At 44.3% G+C, this 27,671-nt stretch overlaps 2 protein-coding genes across 4 annotated transcripts; one reads left to right on the plus strand and one right to left on the minus strand.

Annotated features, from left to right (window-relative positions):
- On the plus strand, positions 1–11,013 carry GPR150 (G protein-coupled receptor 150). Of its 2 annotated transcripts, XR_013843545.1 has the most exons (2): positions 19–2,910; positions 10,924–11,013. XR_013843545.1 is itself a non-coding variant. In XM_079995689.1 (1 exon), the coding sequence occupies exon 1, from the start codon at positions 776–778 to the stop codon at positions 2,117–2,119; it is 1,344 nt and encodes a 447-aa protein (XP_079851815.1). In that variant the 5' UTR covers positions 1–775; the 3' UTR covers positions 2,120–3,332. The 2 variants fall into 2 exon arrangements, 1 of the variants encoding a protein (XP_079851815.1); XM_079995689.1 differs by lacking the exon at positions 10,924–11,013 and having other exon boundaries at positions 1–3,332.
- ARSK (arylsulfatase family member K) lies at positions 6,799–27,671 on the minus strand. 2 transcript variants are annotated; one of them, XM_079995598.1, is made up of 8 exons: positions 27,151–27,671; positions 25,804–25,933; positions 23,895–24,054; positions 21,978–22,260; positions 17,811–17,982; positions 12,844–13,065; positions 9,691–9,915; positions 6,799–8,323 (listed from the first exon to the last, which is right to left on the minus strand). In XM_079995598.1, the coding sequence occupies exons 1-8, from the start codon at positions 27,313–27,315 to the stop codon at positions 8,043–8,045; spliced, it is 1,638 nt and encodes a 545-aa protein (XP_079851724.1). In that variant the 5' UTR covers positions 27,316–27,671; the 3' UTR covers positions 6,799–8,042. The 2 variants fall into 2 exon arrangements, with proteins under 2 accessions (XP_079851724.1, XP_079851725.1); XM_079995599.1 differs by lacking the exon at positions 25,804–25,933 and having other exon boundaries at positions 27,151–27,248.

Consider the following 27,671-nt stretch of genomic DNA (forward strand, 5'->3'; position numbering starts at 1 on the left):
CATGCTCTGGTCCATAGGGACACGAAGAGTCGACTAAACAACAAACCAAGTTGGGGCAAAAGCTGTGAAAATACCACAGGAGCACTGTAGGAAGTATGGAAATCAGGAGCAATAGTTTCTGGCTGTTTAATCTGCATCTGTGAGTTTCACAGTTGTCAGCTATTTACCTGCCCACTATAGCTATGCCTATAAAACAGCAGCTTGATGTGCAGACATCAGCTGATAAGTGTTGATGCTGTGAAAAGCTTAACAATTTCTGTACATCAAACTGCTGCAGGGGGCACAAGACGATTTTAGCTTTGATAAGGTTATGAAGAATATGCAGTCTGTTCTTCGTGGCGTCCCTGGCAAGACTCCTGGGCTTTTCTAATACTGCAGGATTTGTTTGTGCTTTCCTTGCAACAGGTTTTCTAGCACATTCAAGCTAGATATGAACCCCTTTGGGAAAACAACAGTGAATTGATGCTGCCTTCTACAGAGAGGAGCGGGGAACCGATCTTTTTCGTTTAGTGAGAATTGATCGCCGGTATTTAGCTGCGAAAGGCGTGTGCTTTCGGGAGGCGACTGTGGAAAATGTGACAATGAAGAGACCCCGACTCCGCTAAAGACGACTGCAACCGTTGAAATGGAGGGGAGGGCGAGATGGGCTGAGGAGTGGGCAGAGCACACAGGCGCGATGGCTGCAGCCTGGTGCGCCCACCCACGGTGAGTGACAGGTGACAGGCAGAGCCCCTATATATGCTGCCGAGGGCACCCGTGCACAATCCTCGCTGCCATGGAGGACGCGTTCAACCCGGACAGCCTTGCCGTCGGACCCAACTTATCCGGCATCGCGATTCCCGGGTGGAACTTGAACCTTTCGTCCCCCGGCGCTACTCTGGGGCAGCCTAGCGCGCGGACCCTGTCGGCGGGCGCGATCCTGCTGCTGGCGCTGGTGGGCAACGGCTTGCTCTTGCACAGGCTGCGCTGCGGAGGGTGCTGCTGCGGGGCCCGCTTCGGACGGCGGCGCAAGATGGATTTCCTGCTGGCGCACTTGGCCATCGCCGACCTCTACGGGTGCGGGCTGGTGCTGCTCTCTCAGCTTCCGCCGGTCGACGTGGAGCCGGGGCAAGCGGCGTGGCCTGTAGGGGACGCCACTTGCCGCCTGCTGTGGCTCCTGCAAGGCTCCGGGCTGCTGGCGCCCTCGCACATGCTGGTCCTGATCGCGATCGAGCGACACCACATGGTGACGGGCCCCGCGCACCCGCCGCTCTCTTTCCTGCCTGCCCGGGGCGCTTTGGCTGCGCTGGGCTGGCTGCTGGCGCTGCTGCTCGCCTTGCCGCAAGCCTTCGTCTATCGGCTGGCGCCTCCCGAGGCCGGGGGCCGTTGCCTCAGCATCTTCGCGCAGCGGCCCCGCTGGCACGGCCAGACCTACGCCGTGTACTGGGCCGTCGCGGGCTTCGTGGCGCCCGCCTGCCTCCTGGGCGGGACCTGCGGCCGCATCCTCAGCGCGCTCGGCGGCGCACCCGGCGCCAAGGGCGACTACGACGACGCCGAGCCGTCGCGGGGGGCAGCGGGCAGCGCCCGCCACTACGGCGCGGAGCTTCCGGGCGCCTCCGCCGCTCCTCGCCCGCCTCCGCCGCTCTTGCTGCGGCTGCTGCCCGTCGCCAAGTGCGCGCTGCCCTCGCCGCCTGCGCCGCGGAGCCTGCCCCGCGCGCGGGCCCGGGCGCTGCAGCTGACGCTGGCGCTGGCCATGCTGTTCGCGCTCTGCGGCTTCCCGCGCTTTCTCCTGGAGCTCGCCTTGGCCTTCGCCTCCTCCGAGGGCGGCGACGAAGCGCGGGCGGCCCTGGGGAGCATCATGGCGGCCACCAACAGCGCCCTCAACCCCTACGTGTGCCTCTTGTTCCACAGCCACGGCCCGTGGGCGCGGCGCCTCCAGCGCAGGCTGTGCCGCTGCCCCGACGGGCAGCCCCGACGGCGGGCTCGCCACCGGCATCGCCCGCCGCCGCCGCAAGCGGCTGTTGAGCGCCCTGGGCGCTGGCTGTGCCCTTGCCAGACCAAGCCGCCCACCGTCTCCACGGTCGTCCACCTCGAGGAGGGCGAGAAGCCGCTCTCCGCCGCTTGCGAAAGCGGCTTCTAAACAGTTTCTTGTGGGAATGCAGGCACCGAACGTTTTTGCAGTATCCCCAGGACGTCGTCAACAAGTATTTTTGACTCATTTAACCCGGATATTCCCGGGGAAATCAGACGTTTAACACCTACACACCCCACGACCTCTTGTTACCGCAATCCCTTGGGGATGTCTCAGCAGCCGATTTGCCATATCTGGCCTGGGAAGTACCCAAGGAGGAAGACAAAAAGACAAAAGAGAACTGACAAATTATTATAACGCCCACCTCAAGCACACTAGGTGCCCTTTTCCTGTGGGCTGCTCACTTGCTCAAATCTGGGAGACTCCCATCTCCCATCTGAGGGTTACTGCCTACTCCAGTGTGGAAAACGCCCTCTGCACTTGCTCAAGAACCTTAATTAATACTTCACACTTCACAGCGCCCACCCATTACTGAAATTTGGCTGTGAATCTGGAGCACTTGTGACCCTTGCTTACTTTAATCGATTATGAAGCCATGACCCTCTTCCAAATCAAGGAAACCCAGAAGGGCCAGGAAATTCTATTTGACCATTTCAGATATATCTGCTATTTTAAGCCCTTGCTGGGAATGTAGGGACTTGTTTCCAAGTAAATGGGCTTAGCTTGGACATGGTAACAGCCAAATGTTTTAAACTTCCTGAAGTTTTGTTCAATTCATTGCACTCCATAACTTATGACAGGACTTGCACAATGTGGTTTTAGCACAGTAATTTTGTTAGGTTTGTCAACAACGGGGTTCTGCATAATCTGTTGCTTTCACCCATTACAGCAATTTTCAGGTGTGTTATTTTCAAATTCCATTGCCACAGATTTTGTCCCTTTTCAAGAGAAAGGGGCAAAAATAAGGACTGCTTTTGCTATGCAAACTGACCGTATATACTGCCTTTCTTAATTTTGTCATATTCCACACAATCAGTGCAAGTGAACTTAATATTAGACATTTTGTATATGAAGCATATGGTAATTGTCTTTTCTGTTCAGTACGATTGGTCTAATTAGCATATAAGCTGTAATGAAAGCTGCCAGTGACCTGTGGGCAGAGGTTGAGAAAAATCAGCAGGTACAAAATGTAACTTGCAAAACTGAAAGGCTTTTAAGAATGCTTTATGCAAATATAGTTCCTTTCTAAGTGGGCATTAGTGGCAAGTATGCAAAAATATGTGGTCTTGTAACAGGTGCAAATAAATGTCATATATAAGTACCCCTGACTGATAATCTACAATTGCAGTAGTTTCTAAAGGAGTATAATTACTTTCACCTTTGATAGTTAATATTCTGTTCTCTTTTCTCACATAATAGTAGAGTTCATTCCAGCAGGTGGATTTTATTTTTTGCACAATTTGCTCTAGAAAATAGCGCAAGGAGTTGATAATATGTCTATGTTCTGGGTACTCCACTCCCTTTTCACATAAAAAGTCTGTTTGCCAGTAAAAAGGTTGAAGCTTTTGTACAGTTGATCCCTTGCACACTATATAAAATGATATTTGGGTGTGCATGGGTTCAATTAAGGAAATTAGCATTTATAAACAAATAATGAATCCAACAATTCCAGGACAAGCAAGGATGTATGCACAGGATACATGTAAGCAAATTGTAATAGAACAGAGGGAGTGAAATAAAATGAAATGCAACAAGTGCTTGTCTGAACACAGCCCAAGCTGTTTATTAATGCTGAAATGAATTCCAGCATCCTGTCCTATTTCTCCCTTCAGAGGCAGCATTGCTTAAAGCAGTAGTAGCTCAGTGTCCCACTAGCTTTCATTTGGGGAAAAACACAAAGATGTTGTGCAGCTTGTGTAACAAAACATTAAAAAGTAGGAGCACACAAAAAAGGGCACTTCATCATTAACCCATGACAGAAGTTCTGTTGTTCAGGATTTCCAAGCCATCTGCAACAGGAGCTGGGAATGTTAGCCTCAAATGCAAGCATTTTCTAAGAGTAATGGGGGTATATTTCTGCAGAAGGAAAAGGCAAAACTCGTTTTTCCTTTTCCTTCAGAGTCCCCCCCCCCCAACTCTGCAATTCTAGGATTCCTGCTGAAACCATTTAATGCAGGGAGAGGAGTTTGGGGCTGTTGTTTTGAATTTCATAAGGCAATCTCAAATGGGTAGCATACTGGCAGCCTGTACGGTTCTTACAGCAAGGGTGTTACATGCTGATGCTAGGCTGCTCCATTCACGAGACTGGCCACTGTATTCTGCTCCAGCTGCAACTTCCAGATCAACCTCAGCCTCCACATGCAGGTCTTGGAGGCTATTGAGCACAGGTTCATAGCATGGGGCCACTCACGTTCAGCATTTGAGGGAAATATGATGAGATTTAGGGACGCAGGTGGCGCTGTGGGTTAAAGCCTCAGCGCCTAGGACTTGCCGATCGAACAGTCGGCGGTTCGAATCCCTGCGGCGGGGTGCGCTCCCGCTGCTTGGTCCCAGCGCCTGCCAACCTAGCAGTTCGAAAGCACCTCCGGGTGCAAGTAGATAAATAGGGACCGCTTACCAGCGGGAAGGTAAACGGCGTTTCCGTGTGCGGCTCTGGCTCGCCAGAGCAGCGATGTCAGGCTGGCCACGTGACCCGGAAGTGTCTCCGGACAGCGCTGGCCCCTGGCCTCTTAAGTGAGATGGGCGCACAACCCCAGAGTCTGTCAAGACTGGCCCGTACGGGCAGGGGTACCTTTACCTTTTACCTTCTATGATGAGATTTGCCTACACAAATACCACCTTTATTCGTTTTAAACTTCACCTCTCAGTTCTAATACATGGAGGTTTGGCGGGGGCAGGGAGAGATTAAGACAACTAGTTTTTCCCCCTGCACTAGAGAGCAGATCCAAATTATTCTGAGTTTCTTCTTATTCTTTGCCCTTGCATTTGCTTGAAGGAAAGGGGACTAGCTCTGTGTGTGTTTGTGTGTGTGTAATCGAAAGGACAACGGTTGCTAGGGAGATTTAACATATTTGAGTAGCAAAAATCTGCATGCAAATGTGTTGGATATTTAGACCAAATGAAACAACATATGCTGCTCACACTTAAACTGCAAATGCAAGCCGTGTTGGTATACCCAGACAAGTATCTGGAGTGTGTTGCATGAAGGTTAAACAGTACTTAAAAGGCTTATGCAATACAGTAAAAGAAAACAGCGGTTTTTAATAGCTGCAAGCCCTTAGAAGAATAAGAAGGAAGTGTAGATGAATCTAGCATTACCCCACACAATGTTAACCACCACCATACTACTAACTTCATGGGGGGGGGTGTTGTTAAAAAACCCCACTTGTAAATTGCTACACAAAGCATTAACCCAAAGGAATTCAGGACTGTATCACACAATCATTAGTCACAAATGGCATCAGTATGGTGGGGACCTAAAATTGCATGTTATCTCTTGTGTTCAGTAGTAACTGAGGGCATTGCCAGACTTCTCTGTTTTGTGGGAGGAACTGAAATGCATACCAGAACTTCAGGTTTCTACATTCAAGGTGGGTTAAAGGGTTATGTTGCTCTTGTACAACAAATCCACTTTTTTAAAAACTCAAGACTCTGTGGTTTTGAAAGTGACAGAAAAATGCACCGAAAATGATTCCATGTAAACATAACCACAAGCAAAATGGAGGATGAATGCTCAATAAGACTAGGTATAATCTAACCTTCCTATAAGCTTTGTGCAAACAAATTGGGATGAATGCAAATGGATCACCTGGAGGGAGGCTGAACAGATGCGCTTGCCCTTGTTCAGCCCTAAACTGTTAATACTACACTTTGAAATGTTGTGTTCTGACCAAGAAAAAAAATCCAGTTAGAACACAAACTCACTCACAAAATGAATACTTTAACTAGTGCAAGAATACGGTAGCTTACAAAGTATCCTGTGGATGCTGTTGGACTCCAATTCCCATCATCCCTGACTATGAACCATATTGGTTGGGGCTGATGGGATGTGGTGTTCAATAACATATGGAAGCTCAAAGGTTAGCCACTCCAGTTAGGGCACTGCAAATCCTATACTTGCTATTCCAAGTATGGTAATACAAATGCGTATAGTGCTTTCAGAGTGTTTTAAGGTAAAGGTAAAGGTACCCCTGCCCGTACGGGCCAGTCTTGACAGACTCTGGGGTTGTGCGCCCATCTCACTCAAGAGGCCAGGGGCCAGCGCTGTCCGGAGACACTTCCGGGTCACGTGGCCAGCGTGACATCGCTGCTCTGGCGAGCCAGAGCCGCACACGGAAACGCCGTTTACCTTCCCGCTGGTAAGCGGTCCCTATTTATCTACTTGCACCCGGAGGTGCTTTCGAACTGCTAGGTTGGCAGGCGCTGGGACCGAGCAGCGGGAGCGCACCCCGCCGCAGGGATTCGAACCGCCGACCTTTCGATCGGCAAGCCCTAGGCGCTGAGGCTTTAACCCACAGCACCACCTGCGTCCCCCAGAGTGTTTTACATGCATCTAATTGTTATCCTTACAACACTGTATGGCAAGCCACCGATTATTCCCCATATTGCAGGCAACAGCGGAGAAAGAGTGGCTTGTCTAAGGCACCTAGTGAGTTCATGGCAGTGACAAGATTGAAACCTGAGAATTCCTAATTCACAGCTAAGTCCTAGCCACTACAGTATATACTTTCCCACCTGAAAAAGTGTAGTCTTGGGGCTAGTGCAGATGTAATCAGCTTTTGCTTCTGTTTTCTGTTGACTGCTTTTTATTGCTTTGTCCAAAACCAAAACTCTGATTAATCTTAACAAAGGTTTAGGGAAACAAGCAAATTGTCCTGCTCCAACCATGTCAGGGCTTAGTTCTTAGGCAGAGGCTGGGGTAGCCCTGTCTGCTCCTGCAACCAAGTGAAAAGCAGACTGAAGTCAAGCTGTAGTCCATGCCAAAGCACAATAAAAGCAGTCCATCAACAAGCCTAGCTCTAAAGGCAGGATCTAAGTAGAAGCCAGCAACAGAGGCCATCGGTCAAAAGGCATGGCAGAATAGACAAGGTGGTTCAAAAGAGTTGCTAGATTTCAATATGTGCTGTTCCAGCAGCTTCTATAGTCTGGTCTCCCACACTTCACCCAAGACCCCTTACTTTGAGTAGCTCTATAATTTTGGACTATCAGACTTGTACTGTTTTGGTAGGTAGATGCCCAAACCTAGACTTTCTGGGCTCTATGCTCTCCGGGGCTGGGAGATTGTTTGGTCTCCCCCTCTGAAAGGGGGATGAGTTGGGAACCCACCTCAAGAGTCCTTCTAGAGCAACCTCTGGACACAGGCATGGTGAGATTTTCCCTGGTTGTTAAGGGCTTCTTATTAGTGCTAGAGATGGTGGAGGGGTGGCGGTTTCCATTTATCCCCTAGGGTATCCTTAGCTCGGGGGCTTTGCTGGCAGAATACTTTTCCAAGTCTTGGCAGGGCCCAGCGTGACATCACATTGACAAAATGCAGCTTGACGTTGGTTGGTTTCTCTGAACCATAGTTGAAACTAAGCACGGTTTGCTGAGGTTTGAACATAATGGTAAACTCTGCTTAAAAATGGAAGGAAAAGATTTTGATATCCCCTTTGTGGCTGTGCCAGAGGAGAAGGGAGATGGGAAGTGCAGACAAGGCTCACACTAACAACCATAATTTAACATTGTGTCCCAATAAGGCCATTATATCAACATCCATGTTAATCACAGGTCACTTAGCAGGGATTCTTAACCAGAATTGAAATCAGGTTCTGAAGCTGGCTAGCAAATCCTGGTTAACAGGCAACTGAGGCTAGCTAGCGTTTATAGCTTAGCAGAGTGGATTTGTGTCGGGAAACGGGAAAGACTGGAGGATAGCATCTGACCCCACATCCCATTTCAGTATCTGTTGCAGTAAGAGGAAACTGCTTATTGCACCCACACTGCCTCTTTACATTCAGGAGCAGATTGTTCATTCTCACTTTCTGCAGACATTTCACAGATTTGTCTTCTCTTTAATCCATCTATCAATTGCATCCTCGTACTTCTTTGGGTCCTTCTTCCAGTTCTGGTGCCACCTGAGGTTAGCTAAGGTATCAGAATAGTTTTGTCCTAAACTTTGTTTCCAGTTGATAAACTCCTGTTTGTTGTACTGTTCAACAGAGGCAGAGACTTTGGGATAATCAACGATGGAGTAGAGTTTTTTGTTCAAATACTGTGTGATCTCTGGAAACTTGGTTGCTACGTTTGTTAGTTCATCTGGATCGGCAGAGAGATCTGCAACGAAGAACGATTAGGACAAATTAATGAGCCTGAACTTGAAAAAAGCGGTAGCGCAGCACTGGAGCATTTGTTTGACATGCAGAAGGTCTCCCAATTTCAATCCCCAGTATTCATTTTATTACTATTATTTTGCTTTTATATCTCAGCTTTCCTCTAAAGAGCTCAAGGTGGTGTACATGGCTCTCCCATCTCCATATTATGCTTACATCAAAGCTGTGAAGTAGGTGAAGTTAAGAGATGGTGCCTGGCCCAAGGTCACCCAGCAAGATTCATATCTGAGAAGGGATTTGAACCCTGTTCTCCCACATCTTAGTCCAACACCCTAATGGCTACACCACCCTAGTGTAGGTTGGGCTAGTAAAGCCCCCTGCCAGTCAGTACAGAGCAGGAGAAGGGAAACTTTCATCTGAAGGACCATACTGTGTTAGATACTGGAGGTGGTACATAGCTCCATCTTCCTTGAAATCCCCTTTTCAAGCCACCTAAGTTGGCAGCCATCACTACACCTCACAGTAACAAATTCCATTAAGCATGTGCTGTGTGGAAAAATACTCCTTTCCCTCCCCTCAAAACTCTCACCATTCAGCTTTATTGGATGGTCCCAAATTCTAGTTTTATGGGAGGAAGAAAAACGTCCTCCACTTTCTCAACACCATGCATGTTTTTATATACCTCTCTCATATGCCACTTTACTCACCTTTAACAAACAAATCCCGAAAACCCTCAAATGTCATTACTCCTCATAGGTGAGTTGCTCCCTTGATGATTTTGGTAATGTAACCAGGCCTAGACTACGGCATGCCACCTTTTCGGACCTTAACGTCTTTGGGTGCCTAGTCATCTGACCACATTGTCCAATTTGAGAGGATAGAACCGTAGTTCATTGGTCAAATTCAAACCCAGGTTTATGGGTTTAAGCAGACTGGGCTATGCACAGTTGAGACATTAAAGAGACAACTGTCCTACCTGTCTCAGGCTTTGGCCAGTGATTCTAGTGTCTTCAGACTGCACTTTTGCTGTTTCCAACAGTGCAGTGCATTGACTGCAGAACTGTGTTTTGATTTAACTGTCATATTTTGTTTGTACAAACTTGCATGGTTGCAAAGGAGGGTGCTGATCCTTATGAAGAATGAGATGCTAATTACTATCACTACTACTTTACTACACTGCTTCTCTGCTCTTCTGGTGAACCACACAAGACATGATGAAGCAAGAATTAATCATAGGTCTGGTAGTTTGTGTTGCTTCAAGACAGGAGCTACTTAGTTCTGCTAATGCAACATTGATTTGCACCTCCCTATCATACTCGTGCGGACCAGAACAGAGGACCAGACTGTACATTAATCAAGTAGCAAACGTACCAAACAGCTGAGGAGATACTGAACGACCATCTGAGTATGCTATGTATTTCCACCTGTCAGTTCTCAGCATGTAGGTCGAAGAATTCACATTGCAGCCATGGAATTCACTCAGAATCCAAGTAGGATGTTGCTTTCTAGTTGGGACTTTATCTTCTGCCTGTTTCAATACCAGGGGCATCAGTGAATATCCACTGAGATTTTTGGGTATGGGTATTCCAGCAACGTCTGAAATTGAAATTGTGACTTAAGTCAATTTGTTTTTAAAATTTGATATTTACATTATTTAAAAAGAATTAAACATAATTAAAAGAAAAGGCAGAAATATATAAAACCAACAAGGAAATAAATTATATACTATGTCAACCATTGCAACTTGTCCTTTGCCCCTTATAGTGATTTTTCTGATCCTCTTATCTTTGCATTTATATTAAGTCCAAGATGCCTCTTATATTTTCTTACTGAAAAATTAATACTAGCTACCTAGGGAAATTATTTCCACAAAACTTCAGTTCTGTTCTAACCATTAGCAGTTTATTTGTTACTTTTAAGCAACTCATATGCGGTGCAAAAGAGACAGATAGAGAGATTTTTTAAGTCACTGAAATTAAACCTAACATCTTTGTGAACTAAGGGTGGCATCTAATTGCAGTGTCCTGTTTGCACAAGTGAGACTTACCCTTCCTTCTCCCTGAAGCCCGCCGCCCCCCCATCTGCCTAATTTAAACAACCTTTAAGATGGAGGTACAACACCATAGGTTGCATCCAGTGCTGTCACTGCACAAAGGGAACAGACATCCACTTGTGCAATGGAACTTCCTGTCCCTTTCCATCCCTGCATATCCTCAAAAACATGCTTCAGAGGGCTGAGGAACCCTCTGGAGTGATTTTTTTTTTTTTGGGGGGGGGGTGTTGGTGGTGTACTACAAAGAGAAATACAGGATGGCAAAATCTGCTGCAGGAATAAAAGTCTGTTTGTGCCATGTTAGATACAACACCACACTTTTAAGGGAAATTGTTCAAGATGCGACACATACATGTACAGAAACAAACTGTAAAATCAAATGGTAAGGCACACAGACAGAGTCTATATTCCTGTCTACTACAGATAAGGTCAGAGCTTACTTCATCAGTCGGAGTGTCTGAGAAAATAACATTAATCATTTGTTTGTTACTCACCTAAATAAATTAATCATTTTTGATTTTTTTTGTATTTTTTTAATATTCTGAATACAGGAAGGAAGAATCAGGAGAGAACATATGGAGAATGAGAGCACAGGAAGGACGGTGATTTAAAAATACAAACTTCAAGAAGAGAGAGAGGGGAAATTAAGACAGTTGGAACAAGAAGGTAGGGGCTGAGATTTGATTAAGAGACTGTGTGACTCATTCATTAGTAATGTTAAACTAAAGTCTCTAGTTAGAATATAGGGTTTGAACTGAAAGTACTAACTATTTTCCAGGAGTGAAGAAATCCCCAACTTCTTGGCGACCTTACAGTGAATCCTTCATAAGAGCTCACCTATTCAGAAGGCTTTGCCCTCACTCTGAATTGACCCAATTTTATCTCTGTAATACAGTACTGTCATGTCATGTCAAATACAGTTAACTATGAAGCATGGCCATCTTATAATGTTCACAGTGTGATTCCCAATTGGTTAGGCTCGCCCATGTGACCAGCCCAGGAAACATCATCCTCACACTCATTAATTTTATGCTGCTGCACTTCCATAAAACTGTACCATGTGCCTTCAGACAATGCCAGGGTAAGCAAATTAGCTTTGTTTCTCTCAGTAAAATCTAATTGGCTATGCAATATTACAAGATCATCCTATTTACTAAATGACCTCTAGACAAATGAATACATTTTTGTTCCTACAAACTTTCCCAGTTGGATAAATTGTTCTTTACTGTGGGTGTCTACTTTGCTAGGGTTTCAGTACTGTCTTTAATGTATTTGCTGTTTTGGTGTTTTTAAGTGTTGTTAATACTCTTATGTGTAAATGGTTGTTCAGAAGGCAATGAATAAATCAAAGATGATGATGATAATATGTGGGATAACTCATGTCACTGATCCAGGTAGCAACGATCCCAGTTTCACATTGATTTCTTGTCCTCAGCGATGTCACATAGCTAAATCTAACAAGTTTCTTAGTGCCTTGACAACATTCAGGTCACTATATGGCCTATGAATAATCTAGGATTGCCTGTGTGATTAAGTCTAGGAAGAAGAAGCAGTACTCAGAAATTTGGTGGGAAGGAAATCAAGCTGCAGCAGACAGAACAACCAACAGCAACAAACATGACTGGAAGAGGGCAAATATTCCCACAATTAAAAGGGTTTCTTTTCTCCAGGAAATATTTCTCATCCTTCCCGCAAATGGGACACTTTTGACGCAGAAACGAAAATAAGGCAGAATACATTATTTTCCACATTCCAGGTGTTTATAATTTCAGAAGGATTTTGAGAGCCTCATTATTTCATTCAGGATTTTTTGTTGTTTTTTTAAAGTCCCCATTATTAAAACATTCAGTAATATCTCATTTTGGAAATGACTGGGGATCTGCTGAAAACTCCATGCCCACCTGCCTAAATATATAACCCATTACATGTCCTTTGAGCACACTATTTATTTTTTAAAAAGTGTGATTTTTATATCTGCGCAGAGCAGTGCAAGTATCATTCTGGCAATGTGTGCATGAATCAAGGGTGGCTTCGGTGCACATGTGGACAAAAATACACTATTCATATACACTAACGTTAAATCATAGGAGGTGAAACTGACTGGGGCATCTCCAAATTTTGGCTTTATTGATCAGTGTCAGATCCTTTAAATGTCCCTTCTTTGCAAGCTGAGCAGTAAATCCCAACATGGTGTTGGCATGTTGGGGCAGTTATCTGACAGTAGTGGCACCATGGTTGCTAGTAAGCCATGCTTTAAAACCAGGGGTGGCTAACCTGTGCTCTTCCAGACATTCTTGGACTCCAACTCCCACCAGCCTCAACCAGCATGACCAAAGGTAAGGGATGATGGGAGCTGTAGTCCACCAACTTCTAGACAGTCCCAAGTGAGCAGCTCGTGCTTTTAAGCCATATTTTTTATCCCTGCTGGTCATATGAAGTAAGCTTGCTATTCCAACAGAAATATTGCTTACCGAGCATGGTAGGGTAGATATCCACAAGGGACACCACATTGGGGATGAATTGCAGCTTAATATTCGGCCCCATTATAAGGAGAGGAACATGGGAGCTTGCTTCGTACATGCTCATTTTGTAAAACTGCCTGTGTTCCATGGCAAGTTCTCCGTGATCTGCAGTGAATACGACAAGAGTCCTTCTGAGTAGTCCTGTGTCATTTAGAGCAGAAATTATCTCACCTGCAACAAAATATAAGGGAGGGTTAATACGCAAACATCAAAATATTCATTAAATATTGACATGCATAAAAATAGTTTTTAGATGTCACAAGGAGGTAGCTCTTCTGCCAGTGCAATGAAAGCACTAGATCACGTTGCCTGTGTTCTCATTTATACAGAAGCCGTTGCTGTTTCAAGGATTCCAAAGAAAAGTCCTCTGGGAGGATGGAGAGAAGCTGATTATGGGAGATCATGAGGGGCAGTTTATTTTCTCCTTGAGAACTCTGAATAAGTTCCTTCCACAGCTAAATATCAGCATGCACAACTGTGGCTTCCATACTTCCAGAAATCTCCATCCAAAATGCTGCATTTTGCTAATTTGTTGCTAAACACCCACAGTTATCCACTTTTAGAAGCTCACATTTATGTCTGCCATACAGATCTCAAAGTATGCTTTAATAGTCTGAAACTTGCAAGAGTTTTTAAAACTGTACTGAACGTTTAGTGATGAGTCTGAATCCCATTTAAGGTGGTGCACAAGCTCAGATACAAGATTTAGGTCGCAATCCTATACATACTTAAATGGGCGTAGTTGGGGGGGCAGGGAGGGGAAGCTACCCCCCCCATAATAAATAAAAATCAATCAAATACATAGCAAACTGAGGTTCTGTCCCCTCCAAACAAAAAGCCTGCCCCTCTTAACAAAAGGCCTGCCCCCACAACAAAAAATCCTGGCTACCCGCATGCATACTTATTTGGATGTAAGCTCCACTAAACACAATGAGACTTGCTTCTGAGTAAGTGTACCTAGGATTTGAGTTGTCAATAGCTGGGTTTGTTGTAGTTCGCTTGAATTCACCCAGTGTTTATTATCATGTATGAAACTGTCAAATTTCTCCTGAATTTCTACATACGCTAAGGGTTTTCAAAGAAGTTACGACTACTGGCATGGATTGCAATAACTGATCAGTAAGCCCAAAATATGGAGATTTTCTATACTGCCCATAGATCATCAAAGAGACAGCAAGGCACCAAAATTCTACCCAAAGAAAACACTTGACCTAAGCTCCTTCTCGCTTCTGTTCTCCATCTCTCTCATTACACTTAGGCTTTTAGGAATTAAAGCTGGAATTCTCAGAATGCCAAATTCTGCAGAAGATGGGAACAGCATTCCAGATGTGAAGCCAACATATAAAAAGAAGATTCATAATAATTGAGAGGATTCCGAACTCTACCTCACTTCAGTTTCAGTAGATGTTCCTTGACAATTTTTGTGCTCTTCTGGCAATAACAATATAAAAATGCTACAGTGTCAGAATTGATGTGCCTGAATATCCTTTCATTTCCAACCTCTTCCCCCAAGACAGCCATCTCAGAATATTAATTCCATAAAGTACATGTCTTACATGTATTAAGCCACAGAGAACCAATACACCAAATTAATTATATTCCCTCCCCAATGACACTCCTATCAGAATTGTACTGCAGGCGTGACAACACTCAACACTCCCTTTGCAGCACTTTCTGCCACAGATGTTTGGTAAACATGAAGGAGCGTCTCCGCCCCCATCGTTCAGCCCGGACACTGAGAACCAGTGCCGAGGGCCTTCTGGCGGTTCCCTCATTGCGAGAAGTGAGGCTACAGGGAACCAGACAGAGGGGCTTCTCGGTAGTGGCGCCCGCCCTGTGGAACGCCCTCCCATCAGATGTCAAAGAGATAAACAACTACCTGACATTCAGAAGACATCTTAAAGTAGCCCTGTTCAGGGAAGTTTTTAATATGTGATGCTGTACTGTTTTTAACACTTGATTGGGAGCCGCCCAGAGTGGCTGGGGAAGCTCAGCCAGATGGGCGGGGTATAAATAATAAATAATAATAAAGGTAAAGGTAAAGGTACCCCTGCCCGTACGGGCCAGTCTTGACAGACTCTGGGGTTGTGCGCCCATCTCACTTAAGAGGCCAGGGGCCAGCGCTGTCCGGAGACACTTCCGGGTCACGTGGCCAGGGTGACATCGCTGCTCTGGCGAGCCAGAGCCGCACACGGAAACGCCGTTTACCTTCCCGCTGGTAAGCGGTCCCTATTTATCTACTTGCACCCGGAGGTGCTTTCGAACTGCTAGGTTGGCAGGCGCTGGGACCGAGCAGCGGGAGCGCACCCCGTCGCAGGGATTCGAACCGCCGACCTTTCGATCGGCAAGCCCTAGGCGCTGAGGCTTTAACCCACAGCGCCACCTGCGTCCCATAAATAATAATAATAATAATTTATTATTATTATTATTATTATTATTAATTATTATTATTATTATTATTATTATTATTATTATTATTATTATTATTATACAAAGGTAAAGGCACCCCTGACCATTAGGTCCAGTCGTGGACAACTCTGGGGTTGTGGCGTTCATCTCGCTCTATAGGCCGAGGGAGCTGGCGTTTGTCCACAGACAGCTTCCGGGTCATGTGGCCAGCATGACTAAGCCACTTCTGGTGAACCAGAGCAGCGCACGGAAATGCCGCTTACCTTCCCGCTGGAGCAGTACCTATTTATCTACTTGCACTTTGACGTGCTTTCGAACTGCTAGGTGGGAAGGAGTTGGGACCGAACAACGAGAGCTCACCCCATTGTGGGGATTCAAACCGCCAACCTTCTGATCAGCAATCCCTAGGCTCTGTGATTTAGACCACAGCGCCACCTGTGTCCCTCAGATGTTTGGTACAGACATCTAAAACCAGGTTAATGTCATTTGTGTGGTGGTGGATGAGACCAGGTCTCAGAAAGATGTACATAGGGCAGAACCACATGAATGATGCCTTGTGTGACACATGCAAAGGCCCACCTGATCCTTTCCTCAAAGGAGTTGCAGAGTCATGCAGCTCAGATGTATCGGATGATATCCGGCCTAAATCAAGAGTAGACCCATTGAAATAAAGTTGGTCAAGTCCATTTATTTTAGTGGGTCTACTAAGTTTGACTTAGTTGAATATCATCACAGTACAGAGCTACATTTGTAAACATAATTGCTTGGCTCACATAATACATTATTTGCATTAAGATTGCTGTGTACACTCCTGAGATTGTGTCCCAGCCTCTTGCATTTTGCCACCTGAGGCAAAACAAGGAAGTGGCTACCCTTCTGCGCAGCTGTACCTTCTTCCAGGAAGATCTTGCAAGAGTTCTGTGAGATCTTGCTGGAAGAAGATGCAGCTGCGCAACCGCAGCAGTGGTGGCAGGGGTGGGGGCACTGCCCCGCAGGATTCTGCTGCCTGAGGCAGCTGCTTCAGCCTACCTCATGGCTGGACTGGTTCTAGTCCTGGCCTCTGCAACTGAAATGACGTTACCATAGTCCTTAATACATGAACTGAGACATATTGTTTTCTTCATGGATCAGATTCTAACCTTGTAGGCAGAGTATGATAGAAGTTTTATTAAATAATAGATTAAAGAAACCCCAACAGAAAACATCTAGTTGTTACTTTCTGGAAAAAAATCTTTTTACGCGAAGCTTAGCTATGAAAAATATATAGGCTGCAGTTCTAAGACTTTGAATAATGCATAATTAGGACTGTAGCCTCTACATGGCTAGAATCAGGGAAGAAAACAATCTTTGCAGTAATTTTGTTGTTGTTTAGTTGTTTAGTCGTGTCCGACTCTTTGTGACCCCATGGACCAGAGCACGCCAGGCACTCCTGTCTTCCACTGCCTCCTGCAGTTTGGTCAGACTCATGTTTGTAACTTCGAGAACACTGTCCAACCATCTCGTCCTCTGTCGTCCCCTTCTTCTTGTGCCCTCCATCTTTCCCAAAATCAGGATCTTTTCCAGGGAGTCTTCTCTTCTCATGAGGTGGCCAAAGTATTGGAGCCTCAGCTTCACGATCTGTCCTTCCAGTGAGCACTCAGGGCTGATTTCCTTAAGAATGGATACGTTTGATCTTCTTGCAGTCCATGGGACTCTCAAGAGTCTCCTCCAGCACCATAATTCAAAAGCATGAATTCTTCGGCAATCAGCCTTCTTTATGGTCCAGCTCGCACTTCCATACATCACTACTGGGAAAACCATGGCTTTAACTATACGGACCTTTGTTGGCAAGGTGATGTCTCTGCTTTTTAAGATGCTGTCTAGGTTTGTCATTGCTTTTCTCCCAAGAAGCAGGCGTCTTTTAATTTTGTGGCTGCTGTCACCATCTGCAGTGATCATGGAGCCCAAGAAAGTAAAATCTCTCACTGCCTCCATTTCTTCCCCTTCTATTTGCCAGGAGGTGATGGGCCCAGTGGCCATGATCTTCATTTTTTTTTGATGTTGAGCTTCAGACCATATTTTGCACTCTCCTCTTTCACCCTCATTAAAAGGTTCTTTAATTCCTCCTCACTTTCTGCCATCAAGGTTGTGTCATCTGCATATCTGAGGTTGTTGATATTTCTTCCGGCGATCTTAATTCTGGCTTGGGATTCATCCAGCCCAGCCTTTCGCATGATGAATTTTGCATATAAGTTAAATAAGCAGGGAGACAATATACAGCCTTGCCATACTCCTTTCCCAATTTTGAACCAATCAGTTGTTCCATATCCAGTTCTAACCGTAGCTTCTTGTCCCACATAGAGATTTCTCAGGAGACAGATGAGGTGATCAGGCACTCCCATTTCTTTAAGAACTTGCCATAGTTTGCTGTGGTCGACACAGTCAAAGACTTTTGCATAGTCAATGAAGCAGTAATAGTATTGAGAAATACATTATGATATTAGTAAGATAATCAGGATATCACTTACCAAGCATTGCATCCGTTTCTGCACACATGGCATAATAATGTGCTCGGATATCTCTGATTTCTTTCTCCGTAAATTTCTCTGTGCAGTTCTTTGTATAAGAGGAATAGTAATCTACTGGGTGCATCTCTGAAAATGGAAGCCATTTTGGAATCTTGATGGCTTCGTACCTCACCTAGTAACAAAGTAAAAATGTTTTATTTTGTCAAAAGATAACTATTATCACCATCCAATTTGTCAGCAGCCCAAGGTAGACATACTGACTGAACATGAGGACTCCATGTTTTATAAATGAGGGGAGAAGAAGAGGGGAGGGCCCCATTGCGCAAGCAGAAGTCCTCGAACAGGGCTTGTGCTGACGTGACTTCTTAGGTGACTCCTGACCAATGCATTATTTACAGAGCAGGACCAAAGTGCATAGTGCTTTACAGAGAACAAGAGCACATGATCCTGCCCTGAGGGGAGTGCAATCTGTAATATGACCCAGAGGAAGAGGGGGGAAATGGAGACAGGGATAAACAGATATGTTCAGTTGCACATACTTAGGCATAGTTCGAGAATGCCATGAAGACTAGGGACTTGTGCCAAAAAGCTTTGCAGAGAAAGTGCACTTTGAGGAAGGTGTCCAGGGTGGTATTCAATGAAGGGTAACACAAAGTACACTTATTGAAATCAGTGGGCCTAACTTAGTCATGTTCACTAACTACAATGTATGTACTCAGGGATAAACTTAGTCGAATTCCACCTCCAATCTGCTTCTCAATAGGTTAGAACATTGGAGTAAGGAGAGAGTCCCTGATCCACTGCTGTTCTTATCAGATATCTGTGCAGCAAAATGTAGCATGTGTTTAGAGGCAATACTCCAGACATTACCACTACACTTGGTGTTTTTCCTGCCTGTGCAATTCATTCAGGTAAAGAGTTGGATCTGCTACAGCCTGCTTCCATAAGGTTCAGTTAGATTTTAGGAGATTATCACAGCCTTCCACCGCAATTACTTCTTTTGCAGTCAGCAGCTTCTTCCGGTTCCACTATCCCCTCCCTAAGCTCCTACAAGAAAGACTTTCCCTAAAAAATGGAACGTGTGGTCTTCCCTTGCTCACCGCAGTGCCTGTGTCTAGGAACAAAGCCACGCGCCTTAAAGATGGCTCCAGCTGATACCTTACAGACCATCTGCTTAGCAACATAGCGTACTGTGAGACCATCATGTTGATGCACTGCTTTGAATTGATTCAGCAAATGAGAGAGCTTGATTCAGTGCTAAGCTTCATTCCAACCTAGACAGGCCATTGCTGCAACCCCAAGAACCACACAATTAATTCTACGTGCCTGCAGGACTTCCAATGGTGCATACACATAAACATAATGGCAACCCAATATTCAAAGCAAAAGTCAAAGTGTGACATACTGCATAGAAACCCATGGCTCACAGAAAAGAACTCCTTTGTTTAGCAATCAAATCATTGCAATATATTAACTTGACAGCAATCCTCTGGAAGTGAATACCCAATTAATATTTTTGTAGAACATGTATTCGAGTTCATCTTCATATTTAGCTTCAATGTTAGTTGAAGCCGCTGATTCAACTACAGTGGTACCTCGGTTGTCAAATGTAATCTGTTCCGGAAGACCGTTCGACTTCTGAAATGTTCGACAACCAAGGCGCAATGGGCGGTTGGCCAATTCCATTGAGAAAATTGAGAAATGCACCTCGGAGGCACGTTTGAAAATGGAAGAATTCACTTTCAGGTTTTTGGCATTCAAAAACCAAAATGTTTGGCTTCTGAGACACTTGAAAACAGAGGTACCACTGTACTGCTACTGGGCAAATGTGTTCAAGTTAATTGTCATCAATGGAGACAATGTCACAGCTAGAGAAATGGACAGTGCTTATTGGTTGCTGTGAGGCAACAGCACAGGAGGTCTACCCTATTGCACGGCTTGGAAGCATGTGATTGGCAACTGTGAGACTCAGGATGCTGTAACTAGATGCATGTTTGGTTTGATCCAGCCGGGTTCTTGACTTCTTAGATGTTCACAGCTGCCCCCTCAGAAAACTCCGGAGCAAACAAAAGACTATTTTTGTCTGGCTCCAGTTTTTCCATGGAAAACAATATAACCAAACATTCACCTGAAGCAATCCCGTGAATTAGTGCCCGAGATACTACAGCCAACTAGGTTTTGTATGAAAATGTAGTAAATAGATGCTTCAAGGAAATTCGGAATCCATACATACAACAGACGATAAATATGATTGCAATAATGGCTTTCATAGTCAGCTCACAGGAATGGGGAAGCCACAGTACACAATATGTACATTGTACAATACACATTAGGTATACTCCAGAACATACCACCCATACTTCTCATTAGGCATTCCAACACACAATTATGGGGTGGATCCTAGCAGAAGGCACATAATTAGGGCTTTTTTTCAGCCAGAACTCACTGGAACGGAGTTTGCACACCTCTCAGATGGGCATCATTGCCATTATAAGAGAACCAGGGAGGCATTCATGGTGAGTTCCGGCACCTCTTTTTCTAGGAAAATAACACTGCACATAACTTTTCTCCCATTGAGCCTCTCCTGTGCCAACAATCAAAAGCCATCTCTGCAGCTCATGCTGGCCATGAGGTTCTCCCTGCCACACAGAGGGATGAAAGGTGACCTGAGAAGAGTGAAGAAATTGGTTTCACTCGGTTCCCAAGCTAAGAACAACTGCATGTTCTCCCTAGTATAAGGATATTCAGGGACTAGAGCTAAGACAAAAATTCTAGCAGAGATCCTAGAAAACTGAATACAAGGTGTACACTTTCTGAGCTTATTGTACTTCCCTATCTCAATACAGATCCCTTGGAGTGGATGACAACAGGAAAAGAGGAGTAATCAAGAAATCATTCAAACAGCTGAAATTCTAAGACATTGCAATGATGGAGACTAAAATTGAGCACTATTCTCATTACATATAAAAAAAGTAAACCATGCGCTGAAGATGCTTTTGTGAAGAAATGGTTGTTTCCTTTAAAACATTCTGCTGAATTACAGGGTTACACTGCCATTTAAGGAGTGGGAGCCATGGCAACCAGTCTGGAGAGTTTTGTGTGACCATTGTAAAAACAGAACCTGGAAACAACTCAAATGGAATACAAATAAACAGGAAGAGCTGACTCCCCCTCACAGAAAGAAACCATGTATGCCATCTTGAACTCATTGGAGGAAATGTGGGATAGAAATGTAATACACAAATAAAATAAAGAGTATCTTTACATCACAAGCTTAAACTGGTTTTATTAGTCATTCTCAGGGCTTTTTTTTCCCAGTCGGAACTCGGGACTCACTTCTCAGGTGGGCGCCATTGCCATTCTAAGAGAACAAGGGAGGCGTTCATGGTGAGTTCCGGCACCATTTTTTTCTAGGAAAATAGCATGGGTCTTTCAATTTATCCAGGGAACTATGAGCATAGCGGTTTTTAACAGGAAGGATGTAGGACTAGATATTCTGAAAAGAGAATTCTCAGCACTGTCACCCTACTATAATTCCTGTGGGGCCAAGGAGATTACAGTTTAGTATAAAAACGTAAGTACATATCTGCTGTACTTGGTCACAGACAATCTGGCAACATAATAAAATACAGTCGTACCTTGGTTCTCAAATTTAATCCATTCTGGGAGTCCGTTCGACTCCCGAAATGGTTCAAAAACTAAGGCACGGCTTCCAATTGGCTGTAGGAGCTTCCTGCACTCAATCGGAAGCTGCATTGGGTGTTCGGCTTCCAAAAAAGTTTGCAAACCAGAACACTCACTTCCAGGTTTGCAGCGTTTGGGAGCCAATTTGTTCGACAACTAAGGCATTCAACTACCAGGGTACCACTGTACTGTGGTTAATCTTTCATTTCAGATTTGAGTCACACAGCATTAGGAACATAGGAAGCTGCCCTATACTGAGTCAAGCCATTGGTCCATCTTGATCAGTATTGTTTACACTGATTGGCAGAGGTTCTCTGGGGTTTCAGGCAGGAACCTCTCCCAGTCCTACCATGAGGTGCTGGGGACTTGAGACCCCCTGCCACTGAGCTATGGTCCTTCTGTGGGTTGAGGAATAAAATGCTCTAGAAATACAATTCTTTTTTTAAAAAACATATATCAAGCTATACGCTAATATTTGCATACCCTCTGTAGCCAATAAGGAGATGTCCAAAATGTAGATGCCCCATAATTTTCTCCGGAGGAAGGTGAAGGATATGGATGAGGCAAATTTAGCCCCAAGTAAAGAACGAAGGGTTGTGTCAAGTTGGTGGCTTTGTTTCTTAGCCAAGCTGCAGCATCGTCAGTGGCTTTCCAATCTTTTTGCATGATTCTCACATAGGACTTGTTACCTACGAGTTCTGCCACAGGCCTGCCTTCTTGCTGAAGCAAAAAATCAACGCTTCTGGTCCAAGCCTCCACACGGTTACTGAAAATCAGAACAGTATTCAGTATATATGCTATTTCCATGTAGATACAATCACAGGCATAGGGATGCGGTTGGCGCTGTGGGTTACACCACAGAGCCTAAGGCTTGCCGATCAGGAAGTCAGCGGTTCGAATCCCCACGACGGGGTGAGCTCCTGTTGCTCGGTCCCTGCTCCTGCCAACCTAGCAGTTCGTAACCATGAAGTGCAAGTAGATAAACAGGTACCGCTCCGGCAGGAACGTAAACGGCATTTCTGTACGCTGCTCTGGTTCGCCAGAAGCGGCTTAGTCATGCTGGCCACATGACTCGGAAGCTGTACGCCGGCTCCCTTGGCCAATAAAGCGAGATGAGTGCTGCAACCCCAGAGTCATCCATGACTGGACCTAATGGTCAGGGGTCCCTTTACCTTTATAATCACAGGCAAATTATCATTATGTTCAGATTTCTGACATGCTTACCATTTGTATTCAGTGGTTTATGACATTAAATTTTAACTGGGTTTATAAAAATATATTTATATCAGTTTGCCTTTGCAAATGATGTTCAAACATGGCCCAGCAGTAAGCCTTGTACCTGGCCACTTCTCTCTCTTCCTCTGCCTTTGCACGGCTGTAGCAAGAAGCTGGGAAGTTAAATTTTGCTTGTTGTGACATTTAAAAATGGACAAACCGTGGCTAGGCTTAAGTAAACAAGGATTAGTGAAAACAAGTCAATTCAAGTAACAGTGAAAACAAGACAGGTTTGACAACTAACTAATTTAGATTAAACATGGTTTAGGGTTTGGCTGTAACAACAAACCATGGTTAATTTAAAATGGAAAGGGACATTTCTGATCTCTTCCAAGCCATGCTGGAGAAGAGGAGGGAGCCTCCCTCTTCTCCCCCTGCAGCCCTCTGCATTTTCAACTCTCTGCAGCATGCACAAAGCAAAAGGGAGAATGTCTTTATATGAAACTTGAGCTTCAGTAAGCAGGGCTAGACATGTTAGAAGTGGAATGACACATCCAATTATTTTCTCCTTATGCAGCATAAAGAAACTATGACCCTCAGAAAGGTTGCCTACAAGTGGCTGCATTGTGAAGAAAAATACTAGGCAGTAATATTTGTTCAAGAGCAAATGACTGTAGCTCTCCCAAGGTACTTAGTTCTTACAATAAACCCTTCTGAGAAGTTTGCTGCCTTTATAATGGATTCTGTAGCTCCCTGACAATAAGGACTTCTTTGAGCAATGATGAGGATTTTAGTTATGAAACTAAAATGTTTCGAGAAAGTGTTTTTTTAAAAAATCATCTGAAAAAGTGCTACCAGTTTCATATACTTAATGGAACAAAAATTTGACAGGGGAACCCATTTTACAGACGAGTGAACTGTCAGAACTTGAGGTTACTACAGAGAACACATCCATTTATGAGTAGGTTTACAGATAGTACAAAACAAAAAGTACTGTTTCAACTTAAAGTCTTAGGGCCTCAAAAGGGGTGTTGTCAGGATAAATGAAGTAAATACTAAAAAGCACTTTGTACATAGAAATGATTAAATAACAATTCAGTTTTAGCCAAGAGGCTTTCAATTAGCAGTAATCACGCCTCTGATTAACCAGTTTTAACCAGAAATAGGGTTTTCCCAATTGCTTACCTTAGTGAGTGATGCCCTGAAGTATAATCCAGTTTTCCATATTTCTGAGCATAGTAGCCATGTTTTTCCATGAGGTCCATCCATGTTGTGTGATTTGGATCTAAACCCTTGAAATTATTCCAAGATTCTGTTATGTGAGTGAAGAGGCCACTCCACATAGCTAAAACAAAAACAAGAAACACACCCATAATAGAATTGGTTGATGAATCATATAAAACATATATAATCTGACTAAAACAAAGTATGCACAGCTTTCCTCTTGCATGTTTATTAGACACCTTTGGGCACCAGGCGAAAACGTTCCTCTTTAAGCAGGTCTTGGGCTGACTGACATCAGATGCCCTTTTGAATGCGTTGTGGAAGGGGGAGATTATTGGGTTGTCTTTGTTCTTATTTTTATTACATGTTTTGTGTTTTTTATATTGTAATTTTATGTTGTGAACCTCCCTGAGATCTATGGGCACATAGCGGAATACAAAATAAATAAATGTTTATGACTTCCACTGCAGCTAAAAGGCATGGGCAACCAGTGGCCTTCCAAATATTGTTGAAATACGATTCCCATCAGCCCCAGCCAATGGGATTAATGGTGACGGATGATGGGAGCGTCTGGCGGGCCACAGGTTCCCTACCCCTGCCCTAAAGCAAGAAGTTTTGGCTTCAAGGACCCATAGAGACTTTGCCACTATATTTTTCTAACCCAACATTACAATGGCTCCAGGAGGCCAGAACTCGTTCAGCAGCATGAGGAATCTTCACAACCCCTCTGCCCTCTCCAATCACCAGAAAAATATTTTTATTATTAGTTCTACCTTGCCTTTTAAAGCAAGCCACTTACAATAAAAATATTAAAAGCAATACAATTCTCGCCAGGCTTTGATTACTTTGTATTCAGCAAGGAAAGGAACTTGAGAACTGTTACTGCCACTATTTTCCGAACTACAAGTTGGAGTCAAATCTCCTAACTTCAGTCACACTATTGACAGGTTAATTCTCAGAAGCCATAATACAGTAAGAGGTGTGAAGAAATGGAAGCAGGTTTCTGCTAATGGATAAGCTCTCAGCTCTGACAATCCATGGAAGGGAGAGGGGAGAGGAGCCAGTGCTGGACTCAGTCTAGGTATCCTAACCATCTATTGAGGGTGGTTCATTCTGATCATCAGTGTGAAGAAAAAAGGAGGAGCACCAATAAATGTTGCAGCCCATTTAATCAATCCTCAGTTAAGTGTTTGCTTAGAAGGGCTTTCCATTTTGTCTTCCCACTTCTAGGAAATGCCCAAGGCACCTAATACTCAAAATATGTGATTAACAAAATAAAAGAAAAAAGTTGAACAGACAGAGCAGCAAATAAAAATATCCATAAAAACAGAAAACAGCCAACTAATCAGATGGAATGCCAGTCAAAATAAGGGGCTATAAAAATGATAATATGGGGTGGGGAGGTCTCTCCCAAGGCAGGGAGTTCTTGTAACACAATCCCTAAAGAGTGTGCAAGGTGTGTAATTCATATAACTTATTCATCTAGAAGACAAGCCAAGAAGCCCACTGAGTGGCTTTGTGCAATTCACTGTCATACCCAGCCTAGTTTCTCCACTTATAAAAGGGGTATGACAACAGGCTTAGCCCTAACTCACATGATGAATCTTCTAACGTTGACCTTCAGCCACTCTGCACTTGGTAAATACAGACAACAACCCACTCCTAATGTCCCACAAGCATATTATTTATTTCCTTTTTAAAACATGCCAGTGATACTATGTTTATCCTGAAGGCCTGGCTCACAGACACTAAAAGGAACCAGAAGTTTCAAGGTTGCCCAGGGAAAATCTTTTAAAGTTTAGCTATCATAAAGTAGTACAGTATTTAAATAGGTTCTACTCATGTATTTCTTGCTTAAGTATGATCTTACCTGCACGGGAAGGACAACATATTGGAGAATTGGTATAAGCATTAAGAAAGAGACTGCCATGTTTTCGCATGAGGTTCACAAAAGGCAAGTCTACTGTTTCATTTTTTGGGTGAAATGTCAGCCTTCCATCCTGCATGCAGCGGGGGGAAAACATTTTGAGAATTACTCTGGAAATTAATCAATGCAACATTATAAACCACATTAAACAATGCAATGTTACAAATCACACTGTAAAAAACACATTCTACCAAAACACCCATTTCAGTGGTTCTGGATGCAATATATGTTTTCTAGGAACATGTCTTTACTGACAGGACACCAGCATGGTTAGAAATATATATTCCTACAAATATACATATTGACAATTGAAACATTTCAGTGAGAGGTACAATTAAGCAAGAACTGAACTGTGATTTCCTTACTGGGATTTCAGTGAGACTTTCTGACTGGTTCCAAGTTTTTCCAGGAATGAACAACGGCATGAGAGCAGTGACTAATTGCCCAGAAGACTTTGTGTCATGTTGGTTAAGAGCAGTTTTGGAGCTGGCCATTTGCAATAACGCAGGCAAAGAAGACAGTGTGATGTGTGGGCCGTACATATGAAGTATGACAACGTGGGCAACCTTTCCACTTCCCCTGCTCCCAATTTAAATCAGAAGAAGAAAGAACTCATTGCCAATGACCCATTTGCAAACTAAATCCCTGTTCTGGAGCACCATTAGTGCTCCTGTACCTTTTATTTTGTCACTATTGAGCAAAACTTGCAAGCTGCTTCATGTTCACTCCCACATATTCACTTATGCTAGAGGTGTTATAACCCCTAGCGTACATAAAGCACTACTTGACTTGTTTCATATAATGCTCTCCTTTTTTCAGTATAATGCTAAATTGTTTTGTATAATGCTAAATTTCCCCCTCCTCTCCTATCACAGACAGCACAGTACATTTGGATGTTTATAATCTTGCAAAAAGTTACATCTTAAGTGCTGAAAGTTTACTTTCACTGTGTTAACTGAATTTCTTCCCAAAATAGGCGTGTATAGGACTGCAACCCAAGTGTGACACAAGAACATGCTCTCCAATTATTAAGTGAAAGCTTAGCAACAAACGTCATTCTCAAAACAAGCTCTTTTCGCATGGGGTTCTCTAGCATGTAAATGGCACCTCCAAGCGGAAAAAAACAGCAGCTAAGCTCAAGCAGCAGGGAGATCAGGTCCACAGCAGCTGAGCCTGAAAGAGTAGATATTTCAATTTACACCATTCCTTCGCAAGCAGCAGCAGCAGCATGACTGGAAAGAAGTTGCTCTGGACAGTTTTGCTTTTGTTTTGAAGAAGTCAAATACTTACTAAGGAATCGCACATCACCATCACAATGTTAGGCTTCCCGCAGCTGCTGCAAGAGTAATCCTCGTTGAGCAGGGGCCTCGCCTTCACTGCTCCCCAAAAAGCGAAGAGGACCAAGGCAACGAGGTGACTTGCAGAGGTTACATGATTTCTACCTTTTCCACCCATTTCGGCCAGATCAGGAGCTCAGCGGAGCCTCCACGCAGAGCTCCCTTCTCTGCCCCACCCTTCTCTTCACCCTGACAGATGATCATGACGCGTCCCTTGAGCAACCGGGGTGGTGCATCTCGTGCCGCACCCGCTGACCCGTCCGGGAGCAAAAAGCTCACGAAGGGAAGGAGAGCAAGCGGACACCGTTCACAAACTCAGCCGCCGTGTCGCGGGAAACAGCGACTCTCATCATACATGTCGGTAAAGAAAGCGGGAGGAAATAATGTCAAAGGCCGCTGCAACGCGCCAGGGGAGAAATAAAGACGCACCCCCTTTTTTAACATACTTTTTTTAGGGAGGGCGGAAATAACCGT

Source organism: Podarcis cretensis (assembly GCF_951804945.1).
Source record: "Podarcis cretensis genome assembly, chromosome: 11".
NCBI classification, from domain to species: Eukaryota; Metazoa; Chordata; class Lepidosauria; order Squamata; family Lacertidae; genus Podarcis; species Podarcis cretensis.